Source organism: Mercenaria mercenaria, chromosome 10 (assembly GCF_021730395.1).
Source record: "Mercenaria mercenaria strain notata chromosome 10, MADL_Memer_1, whole genome shotgun sequence".
NCBI classification, from domain to species: domain Eukaryota; kingdom Metazoa; phylum Mollusca; class Bivalvia; order Venerida; family Veneridae; genus Mercenaria; species Mercenaria mercenaria.
This window is the reverse complement of record NC_069370.1, coordinates 74,017,837-74,030,436: the sequence shown is the minus strand read 5'-3', so window position 1 is coordinate 74,030,436 and position 12,600 is coordinate 74,017,837. Positions and strand designations below refer to the sequence as shown.

The 12,600-nt window shown below is 34.6% G+C and overlaps 2 protein-coding genes across 2 annotated transcripts in view; both read right to left on the bottom strand.

Moving 5' to 3' along the window:
- Positions 1–572: 572 nt before the first annotated feature.
- On the bottom strand, positions 573–968 carry LOC128546456 (uncharacterized). Its single transcript, XM_053516982.1, has one exon. The coding sequence runs from the start codon at positions 966–968 to the stop codon at positions 573–575; it is 396 nt and encodes a 131-aa protein (XP_053372957.1).
- Positions 969–7,649: 6,681 nt separating this feature from the next.
- Positions 7,650–12,600, bottom strand: part of LOC123561285 (homeobox protein Dlx6a-like) — a 30,420-nt gene continuing 25,469 nt past the window's right edge. Inside the window, exon 3 of the mRNA XM_045353537.2 lies at positions 7,650–8,262. Coding sequence (XP_045209472.1) covers positions 7,822–8,262 — 441 coding nt within the window. The 3' untranslated portion in view covers positions 7,650–7,821. The remainder of the gene's footprint in view (positions 8,263–12,600) is intronic.

The following is a 12,600-nucleotide window of genomic DNA, read 5'->3' as shown; positions in this document are numbered from 1 at the left end:
ATTTAACGCCAGTGTTTCTATGCCCAGTATAAACACCATTTCAACATACTACCCTTTGCTTTCTTCATGACATCTTTTCGAAAGATGCCAAAGTCTTCATCACAAATTTGAACACCCATGTGCGTATTTATATAAATTTGAGCATTTTCTAATACAGCGTTATTCATTAAGAGACAGGAATTATAAAGTAATGCTAGAAGCAATACCGCAGAAGTTAACTGACAATCCACACGTCAGTTTCGTATCCAGTACAAATTTTCTATACGTTTCATTTTATAGACAACTTCTTCAAACTAACTCTTCACAGCGTCCAACATTCGGCTTTTGCAGTAGCACTAAGACGACGTCTAAAAATAGACATTTCTGTGCACTTTACAAATGTCCTCTTAACTGTTGCACATCCTCGGGTTTCGTCTGTGTTTTATTCACATCTGATCAAATAAACAATAAGCTTGCTCGAACTGTTTTCCAGACCAGATTTATTCTGGGGCAAGAGCTTTTTTGAAGCTTATTTTAAACTCGAAATAATAAACAAAACTGAAGAAGTCTAAAATGTCTTTAATGAGCTACAATTAAGTTAGAAGAGACTGCTGGTGTGGCTGAGAGTACCAAGAATAATGGTGAGGTGCCATAGCAGACATCGGAGGCATGCCCGACATGTAAGCATTGCCCGCCGACGATGGGTTCATGTTATTTATTTCCGACCATTTCATTTCAGGTTGAGGACTGACGGATGAGGACTGTGGGGGCATCATGGAATGATGATGTCCATTAGGGACACTGTTGTTATTATTATGTTGTTGTTGCTGCTGTTGATGACCTCCTTGTCCATGCTGGGAAGTTGGGATCTCTGATGAGTGTGGAGGAGGCGGAGGAGAAGCCTGGGACTGCTGTTGAGGCTGGGGTGTCACAGATCCTGGATTTCCCAAAGACATTTGACTTGGTGTGGTGCCTGGACTCTGCTTCATGATCTTCTTATATTTGGACCGCCTGTTCTGGAACCATATCTTTACCTAAAACAGATAATTTCATTAAATTTCGTAAACTTGAAATAAAAACAGCAGCGTGTATTTCAATTTAAAAACTTTATAAATGATTTGTTCATTGGTTCTCAACTAGAACTTATCTTTTGACAAGAACGAGAATAAAAACTGCTGAAGAAACTGTAAAAGGTAAAAACATTATGTATGTGTCCATATGTTTGCAAGATATATATTAAATAGATACTCCTTATATATACAAAATGAGGAAATAATTACATTTCGATTACAAGAAAACGTATGGTTTTGTTTAGTTAATGCACTATTTATTTATGTTTTCACATGCATGTAAAACAAATACAATGCACAAACAAACACACAAAAACAGTACTTCATGCAGCTATTAATATATAATTTGATGAGGATTTTCTAGATTTAAAACGTGTTTATTGATAAATTGTTTTATTGGAAGATAAGCATAGTTCATCTTTAAATATGAGACAGCGTCATAGGAAAGTGTGTTTATTACGAGACAATGTTATACTTGTACATGTAAGGTCAAGAAACAGGTTCGACTAGATTAAGGACAACCGGTGCATTATAAAATCTGCAATTTATTGTAGTACATTTAGTTTTCTAGGCCTGTCAGGTTGCAAGTTTGTGAAAGTTTACTTTGATATTGCATTATTTATTACAATGATTTTTTTGATATCGTGGTTTATTTCTTTGAAATCTACTAATTTATTAATACATTTTAAATCCACTTATGCAAGTTCAAATTAACAAACAACGTCTGATTCCTAACATAAATACGATCTTTTAGGTAGTAAGTACTGAAAACTACATATATGTTACACTTATATTGCCCTCTTATTTCATGTTATTTATTTAGGAACACATTTGTTAATAAAAATATCATGCAATGTAATTAGAAACACGAACTGTATCATTGCTTTATTTTGAAGGAATGGCGTTTTGTGTTCGTTTATGAGCGAAACATATACATTGCATATATAAATGGCAACATTGCGAGCAAAAGGAACTTTTTTTGAAACAGAGCCAAATGAAAAGAAAGACTCACTGAAAGATTTGAAACCTTAACGGAATCAAGTTTCATTGGCAACTCGCAATTTGATTCAATAATGAAAACATTATGATAGAGTATAGAGTTTCCTTTTATTGCACTCTATACAAACATATTAAATATATACTAAAACCACCAGTTTAAAACCCATTGATCCGTATTTTCAGCCTTCATTTGTTTGCAACCTTATGTTTTACCCCGAATTTCAGTCGGGTAAGTGTTTCAACCTCCTGTGGTGTCCCTGATGTTCAGCTGATTTGTAGCGTGCACTGTACGGCTTTGGTATACCATTGCTATAGATGTTGTTTGCATCTTTCAAATATTCTGTCTGATGTACCATTCAAGTCAACCTTGCTTAAGGTTATGTTTCAGTAGGTGAGATTTGGATTTTTTTTCGACGCTATTGTACTCACTTGTTTTGGACATACAGTGGGAGGAGAATGGTTAATAGTTTGTGCTTGTGTTACAGGGAAAGAGGCATAGTTGTCAACCTGTTAAATAAATTAAATGGGGCCCTCCGTGGCCGAGTGGTTAAGGTCGCTGACTTCAAATCACTTGCCCCTCATCGATGTGGGTTCGTGTTGAATTCTTCATGTGAGGAAGCCATCCAGCTGGCTTACGGAAGGTCGGTGGTTCTACCCAGGTGCCCGCTCGTGATGAAATAATGCACGGAGGGGCACCTGGGGTCTTCCTCCACCATTAAAAGCTGGAAAGTCGCCATATGACCTATCATGTGTCGGTGCGACGTTAAATCCAAAAAAAAAATTAAATAAACGTAAATATAAAAATAAGACAAGAAAATATGAGTATGGATTTAAGAAATTGAAAGGCCTATACAGTAGGTTAAGAGTGAAATATTTTAAATTTCTATATGGCAACATAACAGGGTCAGTAAAATGAATGGCCCATTTGCAGACTTTCAAAAGCAGCCTCTCATCTTGGTAAGGAGGGAGTGCAGTGAACGTATAGCATCCATGCCAACTTCTTTAATATGTCTCACTTTATTATTGCAAACATTGACCAACAGGGATATACCTCTAAAATAGTTTGAGTATTTGTCTCATTTTTTTAATGTAAACACACACAACAAAAACAACGGCAACAGTACTGACTGACCTAATATCTTGTTGACCACTTTGAAAATTGCAATACTAGAGCTTCTCCAAAAAAAATCGGAGGTGTTGTTACACAATACATTATCATAAATGGGTATAAATGTTAAGAAAGTGTGTACTATTCTCATAATATTCTTATCATTTTAGCATCAAAACATGTATTTTCATTTTTGTTCAAGTGCTGAAAGGTTATTCAGATCGGGATCAAAATTACGTAAAATAATGTACTTTCAACAGATTTTTCTTCCTTGTCTTCATGTTTGTTATATGGATGGTGTCTCGGTAGGTATGTCTATGTCTATGTTGTACTGCCTAGCAATCGTAAATGATTATTATGACTAGCAGGCGCGTTGTCACGGAAAGCTGTTAAAAATAGTAAAATACAGAAATTATGTGCATCACAAAGATAGAGTAAAAGACCTATTTTACAGGCTAGGTTAAAAGTAAAAGCAGGAAGTTGAATTAGAACTGATAGAAAGGAGGCAGCTGCCCAGCAAATACTTCTAAGCTGCGACTAGCTTGCAAAGACACAGAGATACTTTTCCACAGTCGTATACTTCTGGGAAAAAAGGAGTTTGCATGATAGTGTGTCTTTGAATACGGTATCAACTAGTTCAGGTTTCTAGTTCTTATAAGGTGTCTATGGTCAACACAAACAAGGTGGTTTTGGATCTCATACAACATTGTTACTGAGCTGATCTTACGGCGTTGTTCTAGGGTTGCCAGTTTAGTTCATTCAACATTTTGGAAACACTACTGGTGTAACTCTAGTCATTATAAACATATCTTGCTGCTGATCTTTGGACTTGCTCTATTTTGAGGGTTAGATATGTTTGCCACGGATGCTATATGGTGGAACAAAACTCTGACTGGGGTCTAACATAAGTTTTATATGCAACCTCTTTGACTCTTTTATTTGGGGTTTTGACATTTAAAGAGTCTTTGGACATAATGTTGTTGATATGATCGGTCCATGATAGACCTTTGCTGATGGTTTCAAGGCTTAATAGGTCTTCCTGTAGAGCTTAGGCATCACCTTATCATTTGCGAACAGCCTCACTAGAGAAGCGTAAAGTGTATTCAATACCTCTATATAAAATACAATTTTTTGTCGCTGAAATATAAACCTTAATGAGCCTCTCTGTGAAGATAATCAGCAGCCGAAGATTGTCTTCAACTTGTTGCTACTTTCAGCGTGACGCTGACTCTACTGCCATATCTACTAACTACAGTATGTAGTTAAGATAGTTTGTATGCCCGTTCCCATTTCCATTGTATTCAAAGATATTAAATCAACGAAACAAACAAAATCTCAGGTTGCAAACCTAAACATTTAAACACTGTTTTCGAACAGCATTGTTCTTGAGCTTCTGAGAATACTTTCACTTTTATTAAACTACGTTGCCGAAAAGGCTTACAAAGTTGGCTAACATACCGTGGGAAAGTATCAAAAGGAAAGCATTGTCTGGTCACAATTTTTTTCATCTGTTCGGTGTTTTATATCAACATTTGATACCAGTTTCTCTCTATATCCATGTGTATGTTGATATATTTTCCCCGGACTTCAAAAGCGATATTAATACTAGATTACATAAGGCTTTGACCCTATTTAACTGTACACTGATTTTTGTTGTCTCTTTGAACCTAGTTAGTGAATTTATTAAATGATTTTTGTTGCCTCTTTGAACCTAGTTAGTGAATTTATTTTGACAGGTTTAAGGCAGATGATACAGTACTTCCTGAAAATTTTAAATCCTGATAGTTTGAAATATTATTCTCTAATTATTAATTGTCATGGCTAAATAACCTAATTGAAAAGTGGGTTTTTGATTTCTTTAATTTGCTTATTTCTTTAGTATTTTGTTGTCTGATGATGTATCTGCATCCTTTGATGTGGCTTTTTCCTGTTGGACATTCGTCCTTATATTGTGGACATTGCATGTTAAAATGTCTGTCCCTTTACTCGGAATACGTTGTATTGGCATCAATTCAGACTAATTGTCTAGCTGAGAGCACTGTCAGTGCCTACCAAGATGTGTCTTTGTGTAGTTTGTTTACCCATGTCATTATAAATTTTAGTAAATATCAGTATATACTGGATGCATCTTAGCGCATTAGAGTTGATCATTGAGCAATAAATGCCATTTTTTCTAGAAGATATAACTGTATAAGAATATGTGTGTGTGATTATTACTGTATGTATATAAAACTTTATTCCAAATAATTTCGACCGAACAAATATAATATAAATTGTGACTGGACAAAAGCGGTTAATATACCGGTAAGTCTAGATCATTTTAATTCTGTTCGTTCATAATAACATTTTGATATCATAGCAAAGATATTACAAAACTCAACATCAGTGTTTAAATGCCGTATGGATGCCTTAAAAGTCACCCAGTATGTATCATGTAATCCATTCAATATGCATTTTATAACAACGGAGTTTCATCTTAGCAGGTGCTACGAATTATATGGAGTGCTGCACTTTATATTATCTTTCATGAACAATGTCTGATTACGTTCTATGCTTCCACTGAATCTTCCAAGGAATCTTACTATATATTTATTTATTTATATTGCTTTAATTATAAATAACACATATATTCACCATGGTATGCAACGACCTTAACATGATTAAATGAATAATGTATTTTTCATTAGGATTAATATAAAAACCTAATTGCTTTATGGCGCGTGTAAGAAATCTGATTCTTACAATGAATCCATGGGAAAAAGTAACAAATAAGATATAAGATTCAACTTTAATCTCATTTAACTACATATTAAATGCGCTGTGGTTTCACCACATACTGAACATGTTAATAATATAACTTACAAAGAAAACAGAGAACAAAATGAAAGTAAAAATATAATAATCTAGACATGTAAGTAAACTGGGACCTAGTCAATGGAATGACAGAATGGTCATCTGATAAACACAAGAGTGAGTTGGCTGAGAATAAACGCACTGTTTCCTTAATATTTGTTTCTTGTTTTATCTTTAAAGCAAATGTGCAAAATGAAATCCTGTCGCAAATGACATATTCTAGCTATGTGTTATATATATAAAGTGTTTTAACGTTTCTCACAATTACATTTTTGTATTTTTTCATTAATAAAATCTCCAAAAATGAAATTCTACTGATGCAGACGACAAACCTTAGCTAGTGTTATTACAAATTCGGATTTTTCTTGAGTCGCCTGTTGTTTAAACTGCTTTTGCAATGATAAAGCAATGTCATTTGTTGTTTCATCCAATTTTGCTTTGAGTTTTTAGTTCCAAAATTAAACTTTCACGTTTTCTTTGTCTATACCAACTGTCTCTTTTGTTTACCAAATGACATGTAAATATAGCTTGTGGACGAACGGACGAACAACAATTAACAACTTCCAACCTGTAAGCACTGATTATATATAAAATGATTGTAAAATTGGAAAACTATGCATCCATTTCTTTTGGGAATGTTTTCTTTCATTTCAGTACAAAAGAAAAGAAGGAAAAAGATTGAACAATCCTGCCTGAATGGCCAAGTTAAACAGTGAAATAAGACAATTTAACCAGTTTGCCACAACAACAACATATGTCAATTCACAGAAGAGTTTTTTTTTTAATTAAACACGGTTTCTTATAGAAACATACGTCAAATACGGCAATATAAAGTTATATTGTTTACTTAAATCATTTTTTACTTGTTTTCGTTTGCAATATTTAATGCAATTAAGTACTTCACATTAGTAGAAAACAATTTACAATCATTTCCTAGACAATATAAAGCAATTCAGAAATTGCAGCTTGTGTGTTGCATATGAATAGGGCAAACAGGAGTTTTCGATTTCAGTAGAGATAAAAGTTTATATTAATAAGTAATCTGAAATAACATTACAACATATAAAACATTTAAAATAAAATTGCAATAAATATATACACATATAAATTTGATTTTTTATAATTGTCATGGCAGTTCACTGCTCTAGTGATTCGCAATGTCATCCTTAGTGCTTATCCTCAAAGCCCTGATGTACACTTTTAACTTTGTCCAGCCATATCGGGCTACTTCAATTGGCGTTCATTTAACGCCAGTGTTTCTATGCCCAGTATAAACACCATTTCAACATACTACCCTTTGCTTTCTTCATGACATCTTTTCGAAAGATGCCAAAGTCTTCATCACAAATTTGAACACCCATGTGCGTATTTATATAAATTTGAGCATTTTCTAATACAGCGTTATTCATTAAGAGACAGGAATTATAAAGTAATGCTAGAAGCAATACCGCAGAAGTTAACTGACAATCCACACGTCAGTTTCGTATCCAGTACAAATTTTCTATACGTTTCATTTTATAGACAACTTCTTCAAACTAACTCTTCACAGCGTCCAACATTCGGCTTTTGCAGTAGCACTAAGACGACGTCTAAAATAGACATTTCTGTGCACTTTACAAATGTCCTCTTAACTGTTGCACATCCTCGGTTTCGTCTGTGTTTTATTCACATCTGATCAAATAAACAATAAGCTTGCTCGAACTGTTTTCCAGACCAGATTTATTCTGGGGCAAGAGCTTTTTTGAAGCTTATTTTAAACTCGAAATAATAAACAAAACTGAAGAAGTCTAAAATGTCTTTAATGAGCTACAATTAAGTTAGAAGAGACTGCTGGTGTGGCTGAGAGTACCAAGAATAATGGTGAGGTGCCATAGCAGACATCGGAGGCATGCCCGACATGTAAGCATTGCCCGCCGACGATGGGTTCATGTTATTTATTTCCGACCATTTCATTTCAGGTTGAGGACTGACGGATGAGGACTGTGGGGGCATCATGGAATGATGATGTCCATTAGGGACACTGTTGTTATTATTATGTTGTTGTTGCTGCTGTTGATGACCTCCTTGTCCATGCTGGGAAGTTGGGATCTCTGATGAGTGTGGAGGAGGCGGAGGAGAAGCCTGGGACTGCTGTTGAGGCTGGGGTGTCACAGATCCTGGATTTCCCAAAGACATTTGACTTGGTGTGGTGCCTGGACTCTGCTTCATGATCTTCTTATATTTGGACCGCCTGTTCTGGAACCATATCTTTACCTAAAACAGATAATTTCATTAAATTTCGTAAACTTGAAATAAAAACAGCAGCGTGTATTTCAATTTAAAAACTTTATAAATGATTTGTTCATTGGTTCTCAACTAGAACTTATCTTTTGACAAGAACGAGAATAAAAACTGCTGAAGAAACTGTAAAAGGTAAAAACATTATGTATGTGTCATATGTTTGCAAGATATATATTAAATAGATACTCCTTATATATACAAAATGAGGAAATAATACATTTCTGATTACAAGAAAACGTATGGTTTTGTTTAGTTAATGCACTATTTATTTATGTTTTCACATGCATGTAAAACAAATACAATGCACAAACAAACACACAAAAACAGTACTTCATGCAGCTATTAATATATAATTTGATGAGGATTTTCTAGATTTAAAACGTGTTTATTGATAAATTGTTTTATTGGAAGATAAGCATAGTTCATCTTTAAATATGAGACAGCGTCATAGGAAAGTGTGTTTATTACGAGACAATGTTATACTTGTACATGTAAGGTCAAGAAACAGGTTCGACTAGATTAAGGACAACCGGTGCATTATAAAATCTGCAATTTATTGTAGTACATTTAGTTTTCTAGGCCTGTCAGGTTGCAAGTTTGTGAAAGTTTACTTTGATATTGCATTATTTATTACAATGATTTTTTTGATATCGTGGTTTATTTCTTTGAAATCTACTAATTTATTAATACATTTTAAATCCACTTATGCAAGTTCAAATTAACAACAACGTCTGATTCCTAACATAAATACGATCTTTTAGGTAGTAAGTACTGAAAACTACATATATGTTACACTTATATTGCCCTCTTATTTTCATGTTATTTATTTAGGAACACATTTGTTAATAAAAATATCATGCAATGTAATTAGAAACACGAACTGTATCATTGCTTTATTTTGAAGGAATGGCGTTTTGTGTTCGTTTATGAGCGAAACATATACATTGCATATATAAATGGCAACATTGCGAGCAAAAGGAACTTTTTTTGAAACAGAGCCAAATGAAAAGAAAGACTCACTGAAAGATTTGAAACCTTAACGGAATCAAAGTTTCATTGGCAACTCGCAATTTGATTCAATAATGAAAACATTATGATAGAGTATAGAGTTTCCTTTTATTGCACTCTATACAAACATATTAAATATATACTAAACCACCAGTTTAAACCCATTGATCCGTATTTTCAGCCCTTCATTTGTTTGCACCTTATGTTTTACCCCGAATTTCAGTCGGGTAAGTGTTTCAACCTCCTGTGGTGTCCCTGATGTTCAGCTGATTTGTAGCGTGCACTGTACGGCTTTGGTATACCATTGCTATAGATGTTGTTTGCATCTTTCAAATATTCTGTCTGATGTACCATTCAAGTCAACCTTGCTTAAGGTTATGTTTCAGTAGGTGAGATTTGGATTTTTTTTCGACGCTATTGTACTCACTTGTTTGGACATACAGTGGGAGGAGAATGGTTAATAGTTTGTGCTTGTGTTACAGGGAAAGGAGGCATAGTTGTCAACCTGTTAAATAAATTAAATGGGGCCTCCGTGGCCGAGTGGTTAAGGTCGCTGACTTCAAATCACTTGCCCCTCATCGATGTGGGTTCGTGTTGAATTCTTCATGTGAGGAAGCCATCCAGCTGGCTTACGGAAGGTCGGTGGTTCTACCCAGGTGCCCGCTCGTGATGAAATAATGCACGGAGGGGCACCTGGGTCTTCCTCCACCATTAAAAGCTGGAAAGTCGCCATATGACCTATCATGTGTCGGTGCGACGTTAAATCCAAAAAAAAAAATTAAATAAACGTAAATATAAAAATAAGACAAGAAAATATGAGTATGGATTTAAGAAATTGAAAGGCCTATACAGTAGGTTAAGAGTGAAATATTTTAAATTTCTATATGGCAACATAACAGGGTCAGTAAAATGAATGGCCCATTTGCAGACTTTCAAAAGCAGCCTCTCATCTTGGTAAGGAGGGAGTGCAGTGAACGTATAGCATCCATTGCCAACTTCTTTAATATGTCTCACTTTATTATTGCAAACATTGACCAACAGGGATATACCTCTAAAATAGTTTGAGTATTTTGTCTCATTTTTTTAATGTAAACACACACAACAAAAACAACGGCAACAGTACTGACTGACCTAATATCTTGTTGACCACTTTGAAAATTGCAATACTAGAGCTTCTCCAAAATAAAATCGGAGGTGTTGTTACACAATACATTATCATAAATGGGTATAAATGTTAAGAAAGTGTGTACTATTCTCATAATATTCTTATCATTTTAGCATCAAAACATGTATTTTCATTTTTGTTCAAGTGCTGAAAGGTTATTCAGATCGGGATCAAAATTACGTAAAATAATGTACTTTCAACAGATTTTTCTTCCTTGTCTTCATGTTTGTTATATGGATGGTGTCTCGGTAGGTATGTCTATGTCTATGTTGTACTGCCTAGCAATCGTAAATGATTATTATGACTAGCAGGCGCGTTGTCACGGAAAGCTGTTAAAAATAGTAAAAATACAGAAATTATGTGCATCACAAAGATAGAGTAAAAGACCTATTTTACAGGCTAGGTTAAAAGTAAAAGCAGGAAGTTGAATTAGAACTGATAGAAAGGAGGCAGCTGCCCAGCAAATACTTCTAAGCTGCGACTAGCTTGCAAAGACACAGAGATACTTTTCCACAGTCGTATACTTCTGGGAAAAAAGGAGTTTGCATGATAGTGTGTCTTTGAATACGGTATCAACTAGTTCAGGTTTCTAGTTCTTATAAGGTGTCTATGGTCAACACAAACAAGGTGGTTTTGGATCTCATACAACATTGTTACTGAGCTGATCTTACGGCGTTGTTCTAGGGGTTGCCAGTTTAGTTCATTCAACATTTTGGAAACACTACTGGTGTAACTCTAGTCATTATAAACATATCTTGCTGCTGATCTTTGGACTTGCTCTATTTTGAGGGTTAGATATGTTTGCCACGGATGCTATATGGTGGAACAAAACTCTGACTGGGGTCTAACATAAGTTTTATATGCAACCTCTTTGACTCTTTTATTTGGGGTTTTGACATTTAAAGAGTCTTTGGACATAATGTTGTTGATATGATCGGTCCATGATAGACCTTTGCTGATGGTTTCAAGGCTTAATAGGTCTTCCTGTAGAGCTTAGGCATCACCTTATCATTTGCGAACAGCCTCACTAAGAGAAGCGTAAAGTGTATTCAATTACCTCTATATAAAATACAATTTTTTGTCGCTGAAATATAAACCTTAATGAGCCTCTCTGTGAAGATAATCAGCAGCCGAAGATTGTCTTCAACTTGTTGCTACTTTCAGCGTGACGCTGACTCTACTGCCATATCTACTAACTACAGTATGTAGTTAAGATAGTTTGTATGCCCGTTCCCATTTCCATTGTATTCAAAGATATTATAATCAACGAAACAAACAAAATCTCAGGTTGCAAACCTAAACATTTAAACACTGTTTTCGAACAGCATTGTTCTTGAGCTTCTGAAGAATACTTTCACTTTTATTAAACTACGTTGCCGAAAAGGCTTACAAAGTTGGCTAACATACCGTGGGAAAGTATCAAAAAGGAAAGCATTGTCTGGTCACAATTTTTTTCATCTGTTCGGTGTTTTATATCAACATTTGATACCAGTTTCTCTCTATATCCATGTGTATGTTGATATATTTTCCCCGGACTTCAAAAGCGATATTAATACTAGATTACATAAGGCTTTGACCCTATTTAACTGTACACTGATTTTTGTTGTCTCTTTGAACCTAGTTAGTGAATTTATTACAATGATTTTTGTTGCCTCTTTGAACCTAGTTAGTGAATTTATTTTTGACAGGTTTAAGGCAGATGATACAGTACTTCCTGAAAATTTTAAATCCTGATAGTTTGAAATATTATTCTCTAATTATTAATTGTCATGGCTAAATAACCTAATTGAAAAGTGGGTTTTTGATTTCTTTAATTTGCTTATTTCTTTAGTATTTTGTTGTCTGATGATGTATCGCATCCTTTGATGTGGCTTTTCCTGTTGGACATTCGTCCTTATATTGTGGACATTGCATGTTAAAATGTCTGTCCCTTTACTCGGAATACGTTTGTATTGGCATCAATTCAGACTAATTGTCTAGCTGAGAGCACTGTCAGTGCCTACCAAGATTGTGTCTTTGTGTAGTTTGTTTACCCATGTCATTATAATTTTAGTAAATATCAGTATATACTGGATGCATCTTAGCGCATTAGAGTTGATCATTGAGCAATAAATGCCATTTTTTCTAGAAGATATAAC

Bases quoted from the DNA above. Each gene is read 5' to 3' on its own strand.
- LOC128546456 (XM_053516982.1), bottom strand. From the start codon at position 968: ATGAAGCAGAGTCCAGGCACCACACCAAGTCAAATGTCTTTGGGAAAT.